This window comes from Neomonachus schauinslandi, chromosome 8 (assembly GCF_002201575.2).
Source record: "Neomonachus schauinslandi chromosome 8, ASM220157v2, whole genome shotgun sequence".
Classification (NCBI taxonomy): Eukaryota; Metazoa; Chordata; class Mammalia; order Carnivora; family Phocidae; genus Neomonachus; species Neomonachus schauinslandi.
In genome coordinates this window covers 21,810,830-21,830,370 of record NC_058410.1, presented here as the reverse complement: position 1 = coordinate 21,830,370, position 19,541 = coordinate 21,810,830, and the positions used below count along the sequence as shown (strand labels likewise).

The 19,541-nt window shown below is 37.0% G+C and overlaps 1 protein-coding gene across 1 annotated transcript in view; it reads left to right on the top strand.

Moving 5' to 3' along the window:
* Window positions 1–79: 79 nt before the first annotated feature.
* Window positions 80–19,541, top strand: part of ZC2HC1B (zinc finger C2HC-type containing 1B) — a 40,731-nt gene continuing 21,269 nt past the window's right edge. Inside the window, exons 1-4 of the mRNA XM_021693517.1 lie at window positions 80–107; window positions 9,028–9,089; window positions 11,594–11,713; window positions 12,263–12,401. Of these exons, the coding sequence (XP_021549192.1) occupies window positions 80–107; window positions 9,028–9,089; window positions 11,594–11,713; window positions 12,263–12,401 (349 nt within the window). The remainder of the gene's footprint in view (window positions 108–9,027; window positions 9,090–11,593; window positions 11,714–12,262; window positions 12,402–19,541) is intronic.

The window sequence follows — 19,541 nt, the reverse complement described above, 5'->3', positions numbered from 1 at the left end:
TAATGTGTTGCTATCTGGACTGTTCTGGGGGGAAAAAAAAGACAAAAACTGGACACTCTTGGTCGGAGTTGGGAACAGAATGGCAGAGGCAGAACCATTTTTAGCTGGTGAGCTGCATTTGATAACTAAATTACTAGAATGTGTCTTCTATGATTCATTTGAATATGGCTTTTCCAAAGTTGGTGGGTGTTACCTTGTTTGTTTTAAATTGTAAATCTTAGTATTCTAGGATTTTTAAGAGCTATGAAAAACAGTAGCCTTAGGTATTCAACCAACATAGCTACAAAAAACTCAGCTGAACAGCTTGTCATTATAGAAGTAGAATCTAACTGGGGAGTATATATTTTAATGCTGATTTGCAGAAGCCAAGGGTCAGATGATGGTTTATGTTAGTATTGTGAGTGTATTAAATCCTAAGAAGGATGACCATTTATTTTGGTAGCTATCTCAATTGAAGGTTCTTAAAACCAGCGAGAATCTTAAAGACTTGGAATATTATTTTGACTTGATGCTATTCAAATTCCTTCTTAGGAGCTTCTAATATCACTTCACCTATCCAAAGGGTTTAAATCAGCACATTATATATTTTGCAGTCAAGGAAAGGTGACTATTAGTCATGAGTCTTACTGAAGCATTATTGTGATTTAGGCTGATTAGGCTCCAGATTTAAAGATCTTAATTTTATTCTGGAGAACAAACCTTACGTATTCTGAATTATTTTGTAGAATTTTAGAGTATTTACGATTTGAGTTATCTCTAACAGTGGTTAGGAACTTAACATAAGGTCCTAGCAAATGTTGGAAGTCCAGAGCGACAAGGGGGTTTTTGCCTTCAAGGACTGCATTTTCTGAGGAGGCGGGGTGTGTGCAGCAAAATCTAACTAGCAACACCAAGTCACTGATAAAGTACCACTTGAAATGAGGGTCTTGGTACTTGCTTTTCCCCCTGAAGTGCTCTTACTGCAAATAAAACTTCCTCAAGGTTGGTGTTCAGTTGTCACTTCCACTATAAGCTTTCACCTGACTGTGTAAAGATAGCAAAATCCCTCTGTTGAATTTTTTAAGCTTCTTCCCTGCTTTATGGTCTCCATGGCATCTCTTGGCATCTGAGCTGTATCTTGTTATTCAGTCTCCTCTCAGTAGAACAAACTGAGAGCAGGGAATTTTTATTTACTACTTTATCCCCATGGCCTAGAACAGCTCCTGGCATTTGGTAAATGATCACTAGGTAGTATATAAATGAATGGATAGGGAAGAGATTTCACCAAAGAATTGCTTAAACTTGGAACAATAGGACCTAGACTCAATATTAGCTAGGAGAAAGAAGGCCTAAGGCATCCCAGGTAGGGGCAAAGTCATGAAGAATTTGCCTGCTGTGCCTTAAGCACCTCTTTTGTATGAGAACTTAATGCTTATTAGAAAATCACTTTTTTAGATATTTTAGAGCTGTTTTTTTTATAAGTCTTACATATCAAAAGCTATCACTATTTGTGTATATTAACTGTGGTCCATTGTATCCACACCTCCATTGTGACATCATCAAATGATCTCAGGTGAACGACAACTCCAGCCATCTTGTAGCTTTACAGTTAGATTATCAGTACATTTATGTTGCTTTTTCCTGTGTGTTAATATGTTCTATCCAGCTTGTTGTAGTGAAGGGTCAGGAGAAGGTAAACATTCTAATGGCATTATGTTTTAATTGTTAAACTTTTACGAGAATGTATAATAAAACAAAAACATGGCACTGTTCAGGTTAAGAAATAGAACATAGAAGCCACCTGTGGTTCCATCCTCAGTTTCATTCCACTCTTTCCCCTCAGTAACTCTTAAGTATTATCTAGGTTGTATTAATCATCAGCTGTATGGTATTCCTTTTTTTTTAAAATTAACATATAACGTATTATTTGTTTCAGGGGTACAGGTCTGCAGTTCATCAGTCTTCCACAACACACAGTGCTCACTATAATACATACCCTCCCCAGTGCCACCCCATCCCTCCACAACTCTCAGTTTGTATAGTATTCCTAAGCACAATATCTTGTTTAGTTTTGAAACACAAATCTGGCTTTATAAGGGCAATATTTACTACCAGTTGATGAAGGCATCCTTGAGCTGAATAGTCTCTGAGCCTGAGTTTGGCTTCTAGAATTTACAAGAGCCCCAAGAGGAGATGTTGAGCTAGGTGATCGACTCCTAGGGAACACAAGTGACCACAGCTGGAGCATCCTGGATCTCCTGTAGAAATATGTTTAGTGGTTATATGCTCATTTTACATTTTCTGCTTTCTAAGGTGACCATGATGTCAAGATCAATGCAGAACCTTCTTGTGGAGTGAAAGGAGTGTCCTCCACTCATCTAGATGTCAGAATAAGAAGGGAAGAACAAGCACTCCAATGGGACAGGGTCAAACAAGCCAGGTGTAGAACAGTGGGAGCCAGATACACTAGGACATACTAACCTCAGATTACAAAGACAATGAATATCATGCTCATGACAGACTTCAACATGTCTGTTTTTCATTATGTATCTTCAGTATGGACTAGTTGCTCTCTGGTTCTGGTTCTCAGCTGTTATCCTGGGAATTATTTTCTCTCCCTCATGTGTTGAATTGCCTATTTGCTGTATATTTTACTCATGTTGTTTGTTGTGAAGCACATCCTCTAGTAATTGTTGAGACGGTGCGTGGGATGTCAACTTTTTTAAATCCTGCATGTTGAGAAATGTACTCAACCCCCATATTTGGTCAATAGTTTGGCTGGGTATGAAACTATAGGTTGTAGATTATTCTCCCTCAGAAGTTTAAAGGATTTTTCCTCATTCATTTCCAAGTTTACTGTATGGGAATCTGAAGTCATTCTAATTCCTGATATTTTTGTCAAGTATTTTTTTTCATCTCGGTAGAATCTCTGTTTCCAGAGTTCTGAAATTTCACAATGATGTTATAGATAGATTTTCATCCATCATGCTGTGTCTTTTCAATGGAAGCTCCTGTCCTTTCAAGGCTTCTGGAAATCGTTAAAATTTTTTATTTTCTTCCTTGGGTTTTCTCCTTTTCTCTCTTGAACTGTTATTTGGAGTAGGACCTTCTGGACCAGAGAGAGGTACTTGAATTATGTTTTTCTTCTCCCATCTCTATGCCATTTTACTTTACTTTCTGAGAAATTTCCCTAATTTTATCTTCCAATCTTCCTTGAGTTTTTCATTTCTCCTGTAAGGCTTTTAATTTCTAAGAGTTTAATTTTTCTTTAAATTGCTTTTTTATTTGTTTTGGGCTTACATGCTAGAGTTTTTCCACAGACCTTTGGAAATTCCTGTCTGTTGGCTCATGATTAAGACTGGAGGAAGGAGACACTGGAAATTCTGAATGGATAAGTGGCATTTTATGATTTTGAGCTTTATTGTAGAGTGGTCTGGGTGAGCTGTTTGGGAATCTTCCCAGTGTTGGTATCTACAGATATATTTTGTCACGGAATGGTTAGATTCTCCGGGAAGTTTCCATTCTGTCTTGAGAGTAAGGGTCTGGCAGACAGAGTTCTGTGAGCCAAGTAGAGGAAGGGGGTTTGAGGTGTATTCTCTGCTTTCAGCATCACTCTTCATGAGAGGAATCACTAGATTAATCACTGTATACATACACACACATCAACTTCATTAATCAAGTTCTTATTTGCAAATTTGCCTATTTGCTAAAATTTGAAACTCTAAAATCAATACGCATGGTGTTTTCATGGTCATTCACAGACCTGCACATAGCAGTTAAAAGGTCGAGTCACCCGACATGCATGTTCTCAGCAAAGGTGGAACAGGGTGATGCTCTCTCTGCCTTCTTGTTTCAGCTCTCATACTGTAAACAAGTGTCCTTTTCACAATCTATGCCACATTTTCCATGTTTTCACAATTTTTCTTGTGATTTCACTGTTTAAAATGGCCCGTAAATGTTGTGTTGAAATGCAGGAAGGCTGTGATGTGCCTTATGGAGGAAATGTGTCTGTTAGATAAGCTTCATCCAGGCATGAGTTACAGTGTTGCCCACTATGAGTGTTCACTGTTACCGAATCAACAATATATATTTATGCAAGGTGTCTTTAAATAGAAAAACAAAACAAGGTTGTACATTGATAGGTTGATAAAAATAGTGTGACCAGAGGTTCACAAGAGCCTAATCCTATATTCCCTCTAGAAGTATTAAGTCAGTATTTGCTCATTCAGTGCTCACAGAGGCTTTAGGGAATATAACTACTACAAATAATGAGTCAACCGTAAATATGTGTATATATCTATATCTGCCTACCTGTACCTTCAGCAGTGCCTCATGCATAGGCCTCTTTGTCATTTTTGGAGAGTAGACTTTGCTAGAGTTGGAGAGGGCAGTCACCCAGGGGTGTAGAGTGAGGGAGGGGATCCAGGAATCAATTTCTTTTCAGAAAACTTTCATCTTGGCCCTCCATATTTTAGCACGCTCTTCCACATTTATCTCATGCCAGTCCCAGAGGTATATGCTGCTCTGGGGATTCCTGTGACTTTGAAGGGTTTAAGATAAAAATCTTGATGGTTCGTTCTCCCTACTGTCAGCTTGGGAAGTGGATTCTAATGTAGTTTTAAGTCCTCCAAGTCACCATGTCTGTCAGTTTTCCAGAGTCAAATTTTTTTTTATTGTCGTCTTTCTTCCTGATCTTGCCGTTCTCTTTGTCTCTATTTTCCTTTACTGTAGTTTTTTGGGGCTTCGGTGGAAAGCAAAATTTGATGGAGTGTTCTCTCTGCCATCCTTAATTCCTTTTCTTCTTTCAGTACTCACGTTCCTGAGGTAAGTGAGTAAGTTGAGGCCAATATGCTACCCTCTTTACCATAGGGCCATGGAAGATGTCAATGTTGCTAATGTTTGTATGTTCTGGATTGCAAAGGACTTAAGAGTTCTTTGACTTGCTGACAACTGAATGAGAAAATGTCTTCCTTTTGTCTTCTCTACTATGCCTTTATAAGGAAATGTGGATTGGTAGGTGTGTGCACAAAGCATTCTTAACTTCCAGCTCAGAAAGTGAATGTCTAGTCAGAAGTAGAATTTTTTCCAATTTCATTATAGCCATAATCCTCTCCAGGCTTCTTATAAAATTTTTGAACTGAGATCTTTGTAATGCTTATTTTTCACTGTTAACATGCTAAACAAACCTTTTGATGGCTTCCAGATCACTTTCTTTCCCTCATTTAAAAAATTGTCTAAAATTTTAAACCAAAGTGTAAAAATAATAGCCAATGTATAAAAATAATGGCCACTTTATAGTCTATTAAGAGAGGGTAAAGATAGAAATAGCTAAGTTGATACTGATTGTTTGAGAATCTTTTCTATCAAAAGGTTCTTTTTTAAAATGTCATTGTTTTAATTCTTAAAATTATAATAATCTTTGTAGAAAAATTGAAAATGCAGGAAACTAATCACCTTTACTCTTAACCGCTGTGTATACACACACACACACACACACACACACGTACATATCTATATAACTCCTAGTCTTTATTTGTATAAAAATGTATCATTAACATTTTCCAGGTTTTTCTCCTGCAAATCCTTTTTAATCACTACATTCTCATTCACTGGTTGGCAACCTATTTCTTAGTATGATTTTTGGCTTTGCAGGCCATATGGTCTCTGTTAACTACTCAACTCTACTGTTGTAGTGTGAAAGCCGCAATAGACATGTAAACAAATGGGTATTTGCCAATAAAACTTTATTTACAAAAACAGAGCTTCAGATTTGACCCACTGGTCACAATTTGCTCACCCCAGATATTTCTTTAAACTTCTTATTTTGACAAAATTAGTGCACAAGAATTGCAAAATAGTAGAGTTCCCACTCACCTTTTACCCAGTTTCCCCAACTTAAGTTACAACTTAAATAACTCGTACAGTATCAAACCCAGGAAATATACATGGGTACAATGTGTATTTATAGTTCCATACCATTTTATTACATGTGTAACCACCACCCACCACCACAATATGGTTCTAGAACTATTCCTTTTCTCCTCCCCCCCCATTTTTTTTTTTTAAAGAATCTTTACATCCAACATAAGGCTCGAAGTTACAGCCCTGAGACCAAGAGTCCTATGCTCTATCAACTGAGCCAGTTAGGTGCCCCCAGAACTATTCCACTACTCAAAGGTCACCCTCATTCTACTCTGTATAGTCACAACCATCTCCCTCCCCAACCATCCCTCCCTGTTGGCAATCACTAATCTATTCTCCATCTCTCTAATTTTGTCATTTTGAGATTGTTCTACAAATGGAATCTTACAATACATGACCTTTTGAGATTGGGTTTTCTCAGCATTGAGATCCATCCAGGTGTTGCATGTATCAATAGTGTTCTGTTGTTGAACAGTATTCCAGGGTTTGGATGTAGCTGTATAACCATTCACCTGTTGCAAGGCATTTTGGTTGTTTTAAATGATTCTTCTAAGGTTCTAGTGATCACATATTCCATGTGACTCAGCATTCTGTCACAAACACGATAGACCTTGATCTCCATGTTTAATTTGACTGAGTAACTCGGCAGGTGTTCCCTTCCTTACAGTCAAGCTTCAGAACTGAAAGTGGTTCAGAAAGCAGTAGTCCATCGATTTCAGGTGTTCAGTTGAATCCTATTGTATCTGTCATTCTTTTAAACTCATTGAGCTAATTAAAACTCACTGATTTAAATCAGGCTATTTATCCTTCAGGAACTTCCGTTTGTATTGCAGGTTAGTACCAGCATACCTATATTTATGGTGATGGTTGAATACAGTTTTAATACTTGTGGAGATAGAGACCTAGGTTTGAGTCTCCATGTTACCATTTAACTACCTGTGGTCTTTGAGAAGTCCCCTAAGTTTGAACCTTTGTTTTCTTACCTGTTAAAAAAAAAAATAGTCCCAACTCTGTGAGGAGTAAATGAGATTATTGTAGGAAAAGTGTTTAGGAAACAGGAAAATACCATACAAACGTTACAGTACTATTCATAAAAATAAAAATCATCTTCCATTAGTGGTTTAGAAAAAGCAGTTTTATTATTAAAATGAGTCCTTTTATTAACTAGTAAGTATATGCTTGCTGAAAAAAAATAATTTAAGACTCCGTTTTACAGAGTTAGAAGGCCAAAAGAACAGAGAAGAAGAGTAATATTTCTATATGCTGTAATGGATGACCTGTGTTGCAGATACAATACCATCTGGCAGATGTGAGAAGAAATCATTTAAATCAACAATGTCTGTAATGAGCTACCATCTGATTCCTGTTAATCAGTCCTTCCTTTTTCAAACTGTCTTCTCTTGGTTTCCATGACCTTGTTCTCTCCTGTTTCTCCTTCTGGCTTATCATCCTCATCTTCTTGGCCCTTAAATACGGAGTTCCCTAGGGATCATCCCTGTACTTCTCTTTCCATGACCTCTTCCCTGGCAATATCATGCCTTTACATCACTCTCCAAACAAAGCCTACATCTGTGTCTCTAGCTCTGACCTCCCTCATTTCCATCCTGCTGGCTGGATGACTCTCTCAAACTCAGTATTTCCAAAGCTGAGATCATTTTTCTTACTAAGATGGCCCTTCTTCTCAAATTTTGTTTCTGTCCACAGCCCGACCCTCTTCTCAGTCCTGCACTGTTCTCTTTGTCACCTCACTCCTACATCTAGTCATGTTGTCAATTCCTTGAGCACAGTGTCTCTCATTTCCTCTTTTCTTTCCATTTCAGGCCTACACCTTTAGCTTTTTAACTGAAATAGCATCTTCCCTCCCCACTACCATCCATTCAGCCGTCCACAGCTCTGTTCAGATTCTTCCTACTCAGTGTCCCTGATTGTTCCCCTTGTTTGTAGAATAAAGCCCAGATTATTAGTCTAATATAACATCATCTCCATGATCAGCTTTTCTAATCTATATGCTCAACTCCAGATGAACTTAAAGTAATGAGGTGAAACCTTTACAGAATTCCACAATGTTTTCCTTTCCTTGTGACACTTAACTTCCATTTAATGGCACACTCTCTCTCCTTTTCTCTGCTGGACCCATGTATGGTTTCTCTCAATATTTCCACAGAGTTGCATGTAGCAGGTAGTTACAGAATGAAGTATTGGTCCTAAGGTAGGAACTCAGTTGGTGTTTGGCCCACACATTCAACAAGTATTTTATTGTGCACACCTTACTATGGGTCAGGTACTTTGAGACATGGGGCACATGTGGGTGCAGTCTCAGCCTCTTTTTTTTTTAATTGACTTTATTCTTCATTTAACTTTTAAAAACACTAGTTGAATATTAAAAACAATAGCAAGTAGTGACCTCATTGTGATTACAGCCCCTCACTCATTCACTACTGCATATAAAATGCTAGCAGTGAGTGTTATTCACTGACCTCATTAAGAAGTCTGACCAAACACCCCTCCTTAGGATGTTGCTCATCTTCCCATCCTTCTGCATTGTAATGGTACCATCTTTCCTGATTTGGATAGAAGTCCCATTAGTTCTACCTGGTCCATTTCATCAGTATCTTTACTCCCTTCCTCTCAGGTAGGAGTTTTTCCAGCAAAGAGCATTTATTGAGAGAGTGCCATTCTCAGGAGATTTTAAATTTGATGATTAGGTGACTTTTCATATGATCTGTGATAAATTGTCACACCTTCATTTAGCACACACATAGGCCTTACATCCTAGTAGAAATCTTAAAAATGTTACCATTAGATAATTTATGACTTTATACTAAAGTATTAACTTTGCATTTATGTCTAAAGCAAAGCTATTAGGCACTTAGTTCAGGAATATGTTAAAGAATTGTACTCTGGTTGCCTGAAGGACATGGAATTTACCTGTTAGTGAAGTGAGAAGTCTATATTAGAAAAAAAGGATGGTTGAGTTCATGAAGTATCTTCCTAAGAGAAGGAAGTTGGTGGGGAGGGAAAAGAGAGTGAGGCGATCAAGTTATCGAGGTCCCCTCCAGTTAGTCATTTCTTCTCGGGCAGGCAGTTCCACGAAACTAACATCATGTGCTTTTGGATCTTATACAGATGGCAATCAGGAGTTACTTCCCTGTGAAGTCTGTGGAAGACGCTTTGCAGCAGATGTTCTGGTAAACATAAAGACATTTTGTAGATGTGTTTCGTTGGAGTTAAATGAACTGTCAAGTCAGTGAGGAGGCTGCAGCGGCAAAGATTAAAGACAGATGTGGAGGGAAAGCAAGGGAAGAGAGGTCCATAACCTATGGCTGGCAGGTCCGGAGGACACCGAGGCACATAGATGCCACCCCATTCAAGAGGGAGCTTAATTAAACATGGTACTCTTAGAAAAAGGATGCCAGATGAAAGTGTTTTGGCACAGCTGATTGTCTCTTGAGAGGTTTTGGCTCTTTTGCCTTTTCTATAAGCATCAAAAATTCAAATTTTAAGGCCAAAGCACCAGGGAAATTAGCTAGTCAAGAGGAATGAACATTGAATTTGGAGCATCTGGAAACTTGGCTTTTAGCCTCAAATTTGTCACTAATTCTGACAAGTCCTTTAACCTCCCTCTGTTTCCTGCTTTGCCACGTATAAAGACAGAACCTTTCAATTTCAGGGATTTTACGTAATTTGAACAAAATGGATGTAAGGCCTGTTCCAAGATCTAATTGTTAATCAGATTCAAAGTAACTACATGTCAAGGCCCCTGATTGATGCCTATAAAGTGGAATACAGGCTTAATTTCAAAATTAGGGAATCAAACAGGTATTAGATTCCAATATTATAAAGAGATTCCCAAGAAAAATGTTTAAAAAAAAAAAACTTGAGGTGATAATGCAACTCCGAGTTTGAACATTTTAGATCAAGGAGATGTAACCAAACTTAAAGGATTTAAACTATACACCTGACTGCATTTGGGGTGAAAGACTGTACAATGAGGTTGTAGGTTTTCTTTCTCTGGGGAATTTTAAAAATGAAATACCTGTTCTAGTTAACTATAGCTAGAACTTCTGAATTTAGCAGTAGGAGCTCCAGGGCCTATTGTGGCCCAGGAATCCACCGGTGTGTTCCTTTTGCCAAGCCAGGCCTGCACCCCGTAAGAACGAGTTTGAGACCTAGAAGGTACCATCCATTTGGGGATCACTAAATGTCATCCCCAATGTGTTGGGTCCTCTTGGGTTTTACTTCTAGGCCTATCTCTAGGCTACAAAGAGCATTTGATCAAGTGATAACAATCTCTCTCTAATTTAAAATGGTATGGCTTGGGGCTCCTGGGTGGCTCAGTGGGTTGAGTGTCTGACTCTTGATTTCGGCTCAGGTCATGATCTCAGGGTCCTGGGACGGAGCCCCACATTGGGCTCTGCACTCGGTGGGGAGTCTGCTGGAGATTCTTTCTCTCCCTCTCCCCCTCCCCTCCTGTCTCTCTTTTTCTCTCCCTAAAATAAATAAATAAATCTTTAAAAATAAAATAAAATGGTATGGCTTGTTTGTAACAAGGTGCAGGGATTTTTATAGAGCCCTGTATTTTGTTGGACGAAGGAACTGTGTGTTAGCTATTATGAGTTACATATCCACCAAGGAAGAGGACATTTAGTTGGAAGTTGTTGGTGTAATCCTATAGTGATGCTGTAACAGACTTTGTAAGGGTCGTACACAGGCAGAGAGCTCTGTGTGTTGATTCCCTGTCTTATGTACTAGAAATGCTGAGTACTTAAAGGATTACTTGGCTGGAGTAAAGAATGTTTTCCCTGCCGATCGTCTGTTAAATGTTAAATATTGTAACATTGTAAAACTTAATATTAAATGCTTAGATTTGCTCTGAAATAAATGACTTCATGGATGTGAAATGTTTGGATAAATTAAAGGAAAATATCTTCATAATGTAAATGGAATTGGTGTATCCTTCATTTATTTGTATGGTTGTCCCAGTTGTCTTTTGCAGATGTTCTCAAATATTTCTTTGAAACCTCTCCACTTCTTGAGGCAGTTAAGTAGTTTAATTTGCTGTATGCAGAAAAGTGACCCCATTAAATTCAATTTTGAAATTGCTGAGTGGTAAGAAGAGTTTTCCTGAGAAGGTTCCACTGGTAGGAACTAAGTTTCCCCTTGCTGTATGCAAAGGACTGTTTCAAAAGGATGGCAAAACTGAGTATTAGGATTGTTGGGACTCAGATTCTCTGGTAGGTTACTGGATGACTTGCTCATGGAATTTGGGAATCGTGGACACAGGAAACCGAACAGAAGACATAATCAGGAGAACTTCCTTGGCTTCAGTGAGTACCTAGCTCACTATCAGAAATATTTATTTCAATTTAAGCTAGAGAGTTTGCCTTTTCAACATTATTTAATGCCTGGAACCACTCACACAGCCCAAGTGGTAGAATTCAATATATAAAACCAAATTCGAGGTAAGTCTCTGTAGCTGCAGAGGCCTCTTCTTGACCTTACCCTCACGCAATATCTAGTGATGTGTAACAAGGGTGGAGAGAGCCAGATGGATTTGCTCTGCTGTGCTTTGAGAGTTGGAGAATGAACTTGGCTCCGAAGGTGAACCCTGTCACTCCAATGGGGGCTGCCTGAGTACAAACCTTGTGACTGTACATGTTAAAAATTTTAATCCCCACTGTTTCTTTTCTAGGAAAGGCATGGACCAATATGTAGAAAACTCTTCAACAAAAAACGTAAACCTTTCAATTCCTTGAAACAAAGATTACAGGGCACTGACATTCCCATTGTGAGAAAGGCTCCTCAATCCAAGGTACTATCAATATCTTGTTTACTGTTCTTGATTACATCCTTAAGTACATTAAAGCCTCTTTTTGGCTCTTTGGTTTCATTTTTGCTTGGTAGTGCAGTGTAATGTCATGTAAGTATAATCCACCTTTACTGTTTTCTTTTTAATCATGCTCACTTAGATTTCGAAATGTATTTCAGATATTTTCCAGATGTGGCAAAAAAGAATCTCGTTTATGTTTTCATTAGTCTAGCGTTAAATCTAGCAATTAACTTGGAAGAGAATCCTTTTTAATCTTAAATTTAAGTTTTTCTTTAAAGTTTTGTAGCTTGTTTTTCTGACGGTTATTTTGTGTTTTCCCTCACTTCAGTGACTTGCAAATTTTATTACTGTATTTTCCAAACCTCCTTTTTTGTACTTTTGAAAACAAATTCTCTTTTCCCTCAAAATTTCAGTCCTATTTCTTATAAATTTAAATCTCAGGTTAAAATAGCAAATAATCTTAAAATAAAATAAAATAGCAGTGGAGAGATGTACAGTCTAGGTAGTATATATTGGTTTTGTTTTTTATAGCCTCAACCTGTGAGGAGATCTAACTGGAGACAACAACATGAAGACCTCATTAATGCCATCCTATCGGCAAAGCAGTGTACGCTAGCCATTAAAGAAGGCCGACCTCTCCCACCTCCACCTCCTCCATCCATCAATCCAGGTGTGTGGCCAGTTTGGTTTGCTTTTGGCATTTTACTCTTAACCAATTGTGCTTGATTTGGGGCCAAATCATCATGACTTGCTTCCTCCTATGCATTCTAAAATAAATAATAGCAATTAAATTATATAAAAGTAATTTTATCATATAATATATCTTATCCTAATTTCTTTTTAATTCTGCATAAAGATTCTGTGTTTCCTTCTAACTCCATGAGAACACCACTGTACCCAGTGTCATGGCCTTTCACATCATGGTGTATGAGAATGAGGCTGTGTAGGGTAGTTCCACAGTAGCTCCACAGGGTCAGATACCCATAGCTCTGGGTTATTTTGGGGTGGGGGTTTTGTTTTGAGATTAAAATCCCATGATCTAAAATTCACCATTTTAGCCATTTTAAGTTGTGTAGTTTCGTGGAAACCTAAAGGTTTCTTACCCTAAACTTTTTATTTTGAAAGTTTTCAAGTTTACAGAAAAGAGGAAGAAATAGTACAGTGATCACTCATACCTTCCACTGAAATTTGGCAGTTGTTGACGTCATATTCTCTGTCCTTTTATTTGGGGGGGGGGTGCAGAACTATTTAAAACTAAGTTTCAAACATCATAACACTTTACCCTTAACTATGTCAGTGTGCATTTCTTAAGGATGAGTGCATTCCCTTGCATAATATATAGACTTATATTTTCCCAGTTATCTTAAGAATGTCTTTTAAAGCTCTCTGCTTGCCCCCTAGCCACAATCTAGGATTCAGTCAAGGTTCATGCATTTTTGTTGTTGTCTCTTTTCTTTAATCTTGCACAACACCCCTATCAGGCCAATTATCTTTTAGAATACTTCTTTTGCTAGATATGTCTGTTTTTTAACTCAGGCTAATGTTTAACTTGTTCCTCTGTCCTGTTTTTTTGTAAATTGGAAATTAGGGCTAGAGACTCTATTAGATTAATAATAATATTAATCTCTATCAGATATAAGATCTTCAAATATTTTCTCCCATTTTGTGGACTGTCTTCACTTTCTTGATGGTATCTTCTGATGCACAAAAATTTTTAATTTTGAAGAAGTCCAGTTTATTTTATTTTTCTTTTGTTGCCTCGTGTTTGGTGTTAAATCCAAAAAATCAGTGCAAAATCCATGTCATGAAGCCTTTCCTGTATGCTTTCTTCTAAGAGTTTTATAGTTTTAGCTCTTACGGTTTTCTCTTTGATCCAGGTGGAGTTAATTCTGTATGTGGTATAAGGTAAGATCCCAACTACTTTGGAAGTTGGATATCTAGTTTTACATGTGGATATTTAGTTTTCTCAGCACTATTTGTTGAAAAGACTATTCTTTCCCCATTGAATGATCTTGGCACCATTATCAAAAGTCAGTCAGTTGACATATATGTGAAGGTTTATTTCTGGGCTGTCTGTTCTAGTCTATTTCCCTTATGCCAGTACCACCCTATTTTGATTACTCTAATAAATTTGTAGTAAGTTTTGAAAGTTCTCCAAGATTGTTTTGGTTATTTGGGGACTTTTGAGATCTCATACGAATTTTTAGGATGATTTTCTATTTCTGAAAATGCAATTGGAATTTTGATAGGGGTTGCATTAAATCTGTACATAGACTTAGGTAGTGTTGTCATCTTAACAATATTGTTTTCCAGTCTATGAACATAGGATGTCTTTTAATTTATTTATCTTCTCTTTAATTTCTGTCATGAATATTTCATTGAATAGGTGTAGGAATATACAAGTCTTTTACCACCTTGGTTAGATTTATTCTTAAGTATTTTATTCTTTTTGATGTTATTGTAAATGGAAATGTTAACTTTGTTTTCAGGTTGTTCATTGCTAGTGTATAGAAATATGACTGACTTTTGTGTATTTTGTATCCTGCAACTTTGTTGAATTTTGTTACCTCTAACAGTTGTTTTTTTTGGTGTGGAATTTTTAGGGTTTTCTACATATAAAATTATGTCATTTGTGAACAGACATAATTTTTCTTCTTCTCCAATTTGTCTTTTATTTCTTTTTCATGTCTAAATCCTCTTGCTAGAATTTCCAATACTATATTGGATAGCAGTGGTGAAAGCAGACATCCTTGTCTTGTTTTCCATTGAGTAAATATTATCTGAGGGTTATAATTGGCTATTTAAAGCATAAATAATAGCATTTTATGAGGATTATGACGTGGAAGTAAAATGTATGAAGACAATACAAGTTTAAGGAAAATGGACATACATTGTTGAAAGGTTTCATCTACATGAATAGGTTTAGTACTCATTAAACATGAATAGGTATAGTATTATTTGAAGAGTTGTATATCTTAACGATGCCTATTTTATTTTTTTTAAGATTTTTATTTATTTATTTGGCAGAGAGAGAGTGTGAACATGAGCACGAGCAGGGGGAGTGGCAGGCAGAGGGAGAAGCAGGCTCCCCACTGCGCAGGGAGCCCGATGCGGGAATTGATCCCAGGACCTTGGGATCATGACCTGAGCTGAAGGCAGACGCTTAACCGACTGAGCCACCCAGGCGCCCCATCAAAGATGCCTATTTTATTTTATTTTATTTTTATATATTTATTTTTAAAGATTTTATTTATTTATTTGACAGAGACACAGCGAGAGAGGGACAAGCAGGGGAAGTGGGAGAGGGAGAAGCAGGCTTCCCGTGGAGCAGGGAGCCCTATGTGGGGCTCAATCCCAGGACCCTGGGATCATGACCTGAGCCGAAGGCAGACGCTCAAACGACTAAGCCACCCAGCCGCCCCTAAAGATGCCTATTTTAAACTCTAGAGTAAACACACAAAAATATTGACATGTAGCTAATAACACAGTAAGTGGAGTAGAGCTAAAATGAAAAAAAAAATTCAGTCTAAGAGAAGATAGGAAAAGAGGGGGGAAAAACAAAGAAAAGGTGGGATAAAGACAAAGCAAGATGGTAAACTTAAACCTAACCATATGGACAGTTGCATATAAATGACCTAAACCCTTCAGATAAAAGGCAGATTATCATACTAAATAATAAAGCAAGATCCAATTATATACTTTCCCCAAGAAACACACTTTAAATATGAAGACACAAATAAGTGTGCCAGTCAGGTGACAAAACAAGGAGGTGAGGCAGGTAGGCCTAAAGCAGTGACACCTTCACTAAGGGACAGGTGCTCCTGCACGAGCAGGGCTCTTGCCTCAAAGGAACACACACCAGGATTGCCGGATCTAATTTCTCAAAGGATGGCAAAAACTGCAGATTTCCTAACTATCAGAAACTCAGTTTTTTAGAAACTTCGGGTTTGAATCTCTGAGGTTGGAAGTCGGGCAGTGGTTTTCCTTGGAGGGGTGAGGATGACCAGGAGTGGACATGAGGAGCATTGCTAGGAATGTTCTGTGTCTTGATCTGGGCTGGTTACATGGGTGTGTGCAACTTATAAATTATATTTCATGGAGACCTACACTTAGGATTTGTGCCTTTTCTCTTGGATAAAAAGGTAAAAGAAATAAACACCAGCAGTGTCAAAACAACTGTAGACTGGCATGTGAAAAGCATGGGGAAGGATATGTGTGCAAACAATCATAAAACTAGAGTGACTAATGTTAGTATCAGTCAAAGCAAACATCAGTGTTATTAACAGGGGTAATGATTAAAAATACATTCATCAGGAAAGCTTATCAGTCCCTAAATGTTTATGTACCTAGTAACAGCTTCAAAGAACATGAAACAAAAACTGGGCGGAGAAGTAGAAAGATTCACAATTATATTTGGAGATTTTATCGTCCTTTCTTAGTAGCTGATAAAATAAGCAGCAGGAAAATCAGGAGGGATATAGAAAATTTGAACAACAGTATCAACCAGTTTGACCTAATTGATATCTATTGCTATAATGTGACATGCAGCAACAGCAGAATATAATTCTTTTTAATTACACATGGAGCATTCATCCAAGATAGGCCATGTGGAAGACCACCAAGTGAGTCTCAATAAATCATTGAAATCATATAGGTTATGTTATTTGACACAGTAGAATTAAGTTAGAAGTTAATGATGAAAACATCTAGAAAATTTCCTAATATTTGGAAATTATCAACTCATTTCTAAATAATGTATTGATTTAAGAAGAAATCATAAAAGAAATTAGTAAATATTTTGAACTGAGTGGCAATGAAAAACACATCAAAATTTGTGGGATTCAGCTAAAACTGTGTCTAGAGGGAGTTTTATAGCTTTAAATTCTCATATTAGAAAAGAAGGTTTAAACTGATTATTCTTCCTCTTTAAAAAGTTAGAACAAATTATACCTAAATTAAGTAGAAGGAAGAAAATAGTAAATGTAGTTTACCATATTAACAAAATATTTTTAAAAGCAGATGATCATCCCAGTAGACACAGGAAAAGCCTGTGACAAAATACAGCACCCATACATGTTTAAAAAAGAAAACTCTTAGGTAGAAATAGAAGGGAACACCTCAATAAAGGACATCTTTGAACAATCTATAGCTAACATTACACTTGATGAAAAACTGAGCACTTTTCCACTGAGATCACGAAAACGCAAGGATGTCCTTTCTGACCACTTCTGTTCAACTCTGTACTGGAGATAAAGTACCCAGTGTAATAAGGAAATAAATTATCAGAGAGAAAGAAGTAAAACTGTCTTTATTCACAGATAACATAAAATCATGAATAAGTATAGAAAATCTTAGTAATCTGTAAGAAAGCTACTGGAATTAAAAGTTCATTTAACATACTTTCAGGATATAAAGTCAAGGGGCGCCTGGATGGCTCAGTCGATTAAGCCTCCGACCCTTGATTTTGTCTCAGGTCATGATCTCAGGGTTGTGAGATCGAGCCCCCTGTCGGGCTCCACACTTAGTGTAGAGCCTGCTTAAGATTCCCTCTCTCTCTGCCCCTCCCCCCTTGCTCGTGTACACTCTTTCTCTCTTAAAAAAAAAAAAAAAAGGATATAAAGTCAATATACACAAGTAAATTTTATTTCTATATACTAGCATAAACAATTGAAAAACAAAATTAGAAATACTATTTACAATTTTGAAAAAACTAAGTACTTAGGTATATATTTAATAAAATAAATGGAGAGATTTACCATTTTCATGATTCGGAAGAGTCCCTATTATGTTATGATGTCAGTTCTTTGCACATTGATCTATGGACTCAATGTAATTCCAATAAAAATCCCTGCAAGTTTTCCTTGCCAAGTAGGAATTCACCAGTTGATTCTAAAATTGTATGGAAACTCAGATGATCTGGAATAGCCAAGATGGTTTTGAAAAAAAGGAAAAAGGCAGAGGACTTACACTACCTGATGTCAAGAATTACTGTGATGTTACAGTAATAAAGTAATTTGATATTGGTATATCAGTTGAACAGAAAAGAGAATCTAGATGTGGACCTCCCACCCATGTATTGGTTTTTGACAAAGAACATTCAGTGTGGGAAAGGATAATCTTATTAACAAATGAAACAGGAAACTAGGTATCATATTTGGAAAAAATGAGCCATGATCCTTATGTAAAAATTAATTGAAAAAAATTAACTGATAAAAATTAATTCACAGTGGAACATGGACCTAATATAAGTGCTACAATTCCAAGATTTCTAGAAAAAACAAAAATCTTTGGTCTAAGAGTCAACAAGGATTTCTTAAACAGGATGCAAAGTGTACTAATGATTTTTAAAAAGGAAATTGATAAATTGGGCTTCACCAAAGCTAAAATTTTAGTTTTGAGAGACACCATTAGAGTGCAAAGGCAAGCCACAGGCTGGGAGAAAATATTCACAATACATATATCTGACAAAGGACTCAGACTAAAAATACGTAAAGAACTCTTACAACTCAAAATAAGACAACCCAATAAGAAAAAAGGCAGGAGATCCATTCAAACAGACACATCACAAAATAAGCCAATAAGCACATAAAAAGATACTCGGCATCATTTCTATCAGGGAAATGTGAATTACAACCGTGATGAGATACCACCACATACCCACTTGAATAGCTGAAATTAAAGACTGACAATACAAATGATAGCCAGGATGTAGAGCAGCTGGAAGTCTCCTACACCCCTGATGGTGTGTAAAATAGTACAGCTACTTTGCACTGGTATTTTCTTAAGTTAAACATATACTTATTTATAGAGCAATTCTATACCTAGGATTTATGTGAAAAACTGGAAACAAGTTCTTAAAAAAGACATATGTTAATGTTCATAGTGGCTTTATAGCATAAACTGAAAAAAAAAAATGTCCATCAGCAAGTGAATGGATGAACAGAACAGAATACAACTCCACAGTAAGAAGAAAGTGCTACCATACATGCAGCAACATGAAATTATAGAACAGATATCTTCAGTGACAGGAAAATAGAGTTTTGATTGCTTGAGACTGGGTTTGAGGGAATATTGACTGAAAAGGGGCTTGAGGGAACTTTTTGGAGTGATAAAACTGTTCTATATTTTAATTGGAGTGGTTGCACAAATGTGTACTTTATCAAAACTCATTGGCCAGTACACTTAAAATACTTGGATCTTCCTGCATGTAAATTATTTCTCAAAGTTCATTTTAAAAAGTAAAAGACCAAAACCAATCCCCAAAACCACAGGGGAATCATACTATAAAAATCATCTGAAAAATAAATAATCTGAACTTCTATACCAGAAAGTAATCTCTAAAAATATATAACTTTTTTTAAAATTATTTTTAAGTACAGTTAACATACAATATTATATTAGTTTCAGGTGTACATTAGTGATTTGACATTTATGTGCATTACGAAATGCTCACCGTGTTAAGTATAGTTACCATCTGTCACCATACAAATTTATTACAATATCATTGACCATATTCCCTATGCTATACTTTTCATCCCCATGACTGACTGACTTATTTACTTACTTTTAAGTTTTGAGGGGAAGACGAAAATATTTGGTACTGAAGGAAGTGCACAAGAATGTGGAGTAAAAGATTATGTTGGCTGGGGCACCTGGGTGGCTCAATCAGTTAAGCGTCTGACTCTTGGTTTCGGCTCAGGTCATGATCTCATGGGTTGTGGGATCAAGCCCAGCCTCAGGCTTTGGGCTCAGCAGAGAGTCTGCTTGAAGATTCTCTTCCTCCGTCCCTCCCCTTGCTTGTGCATGTGCT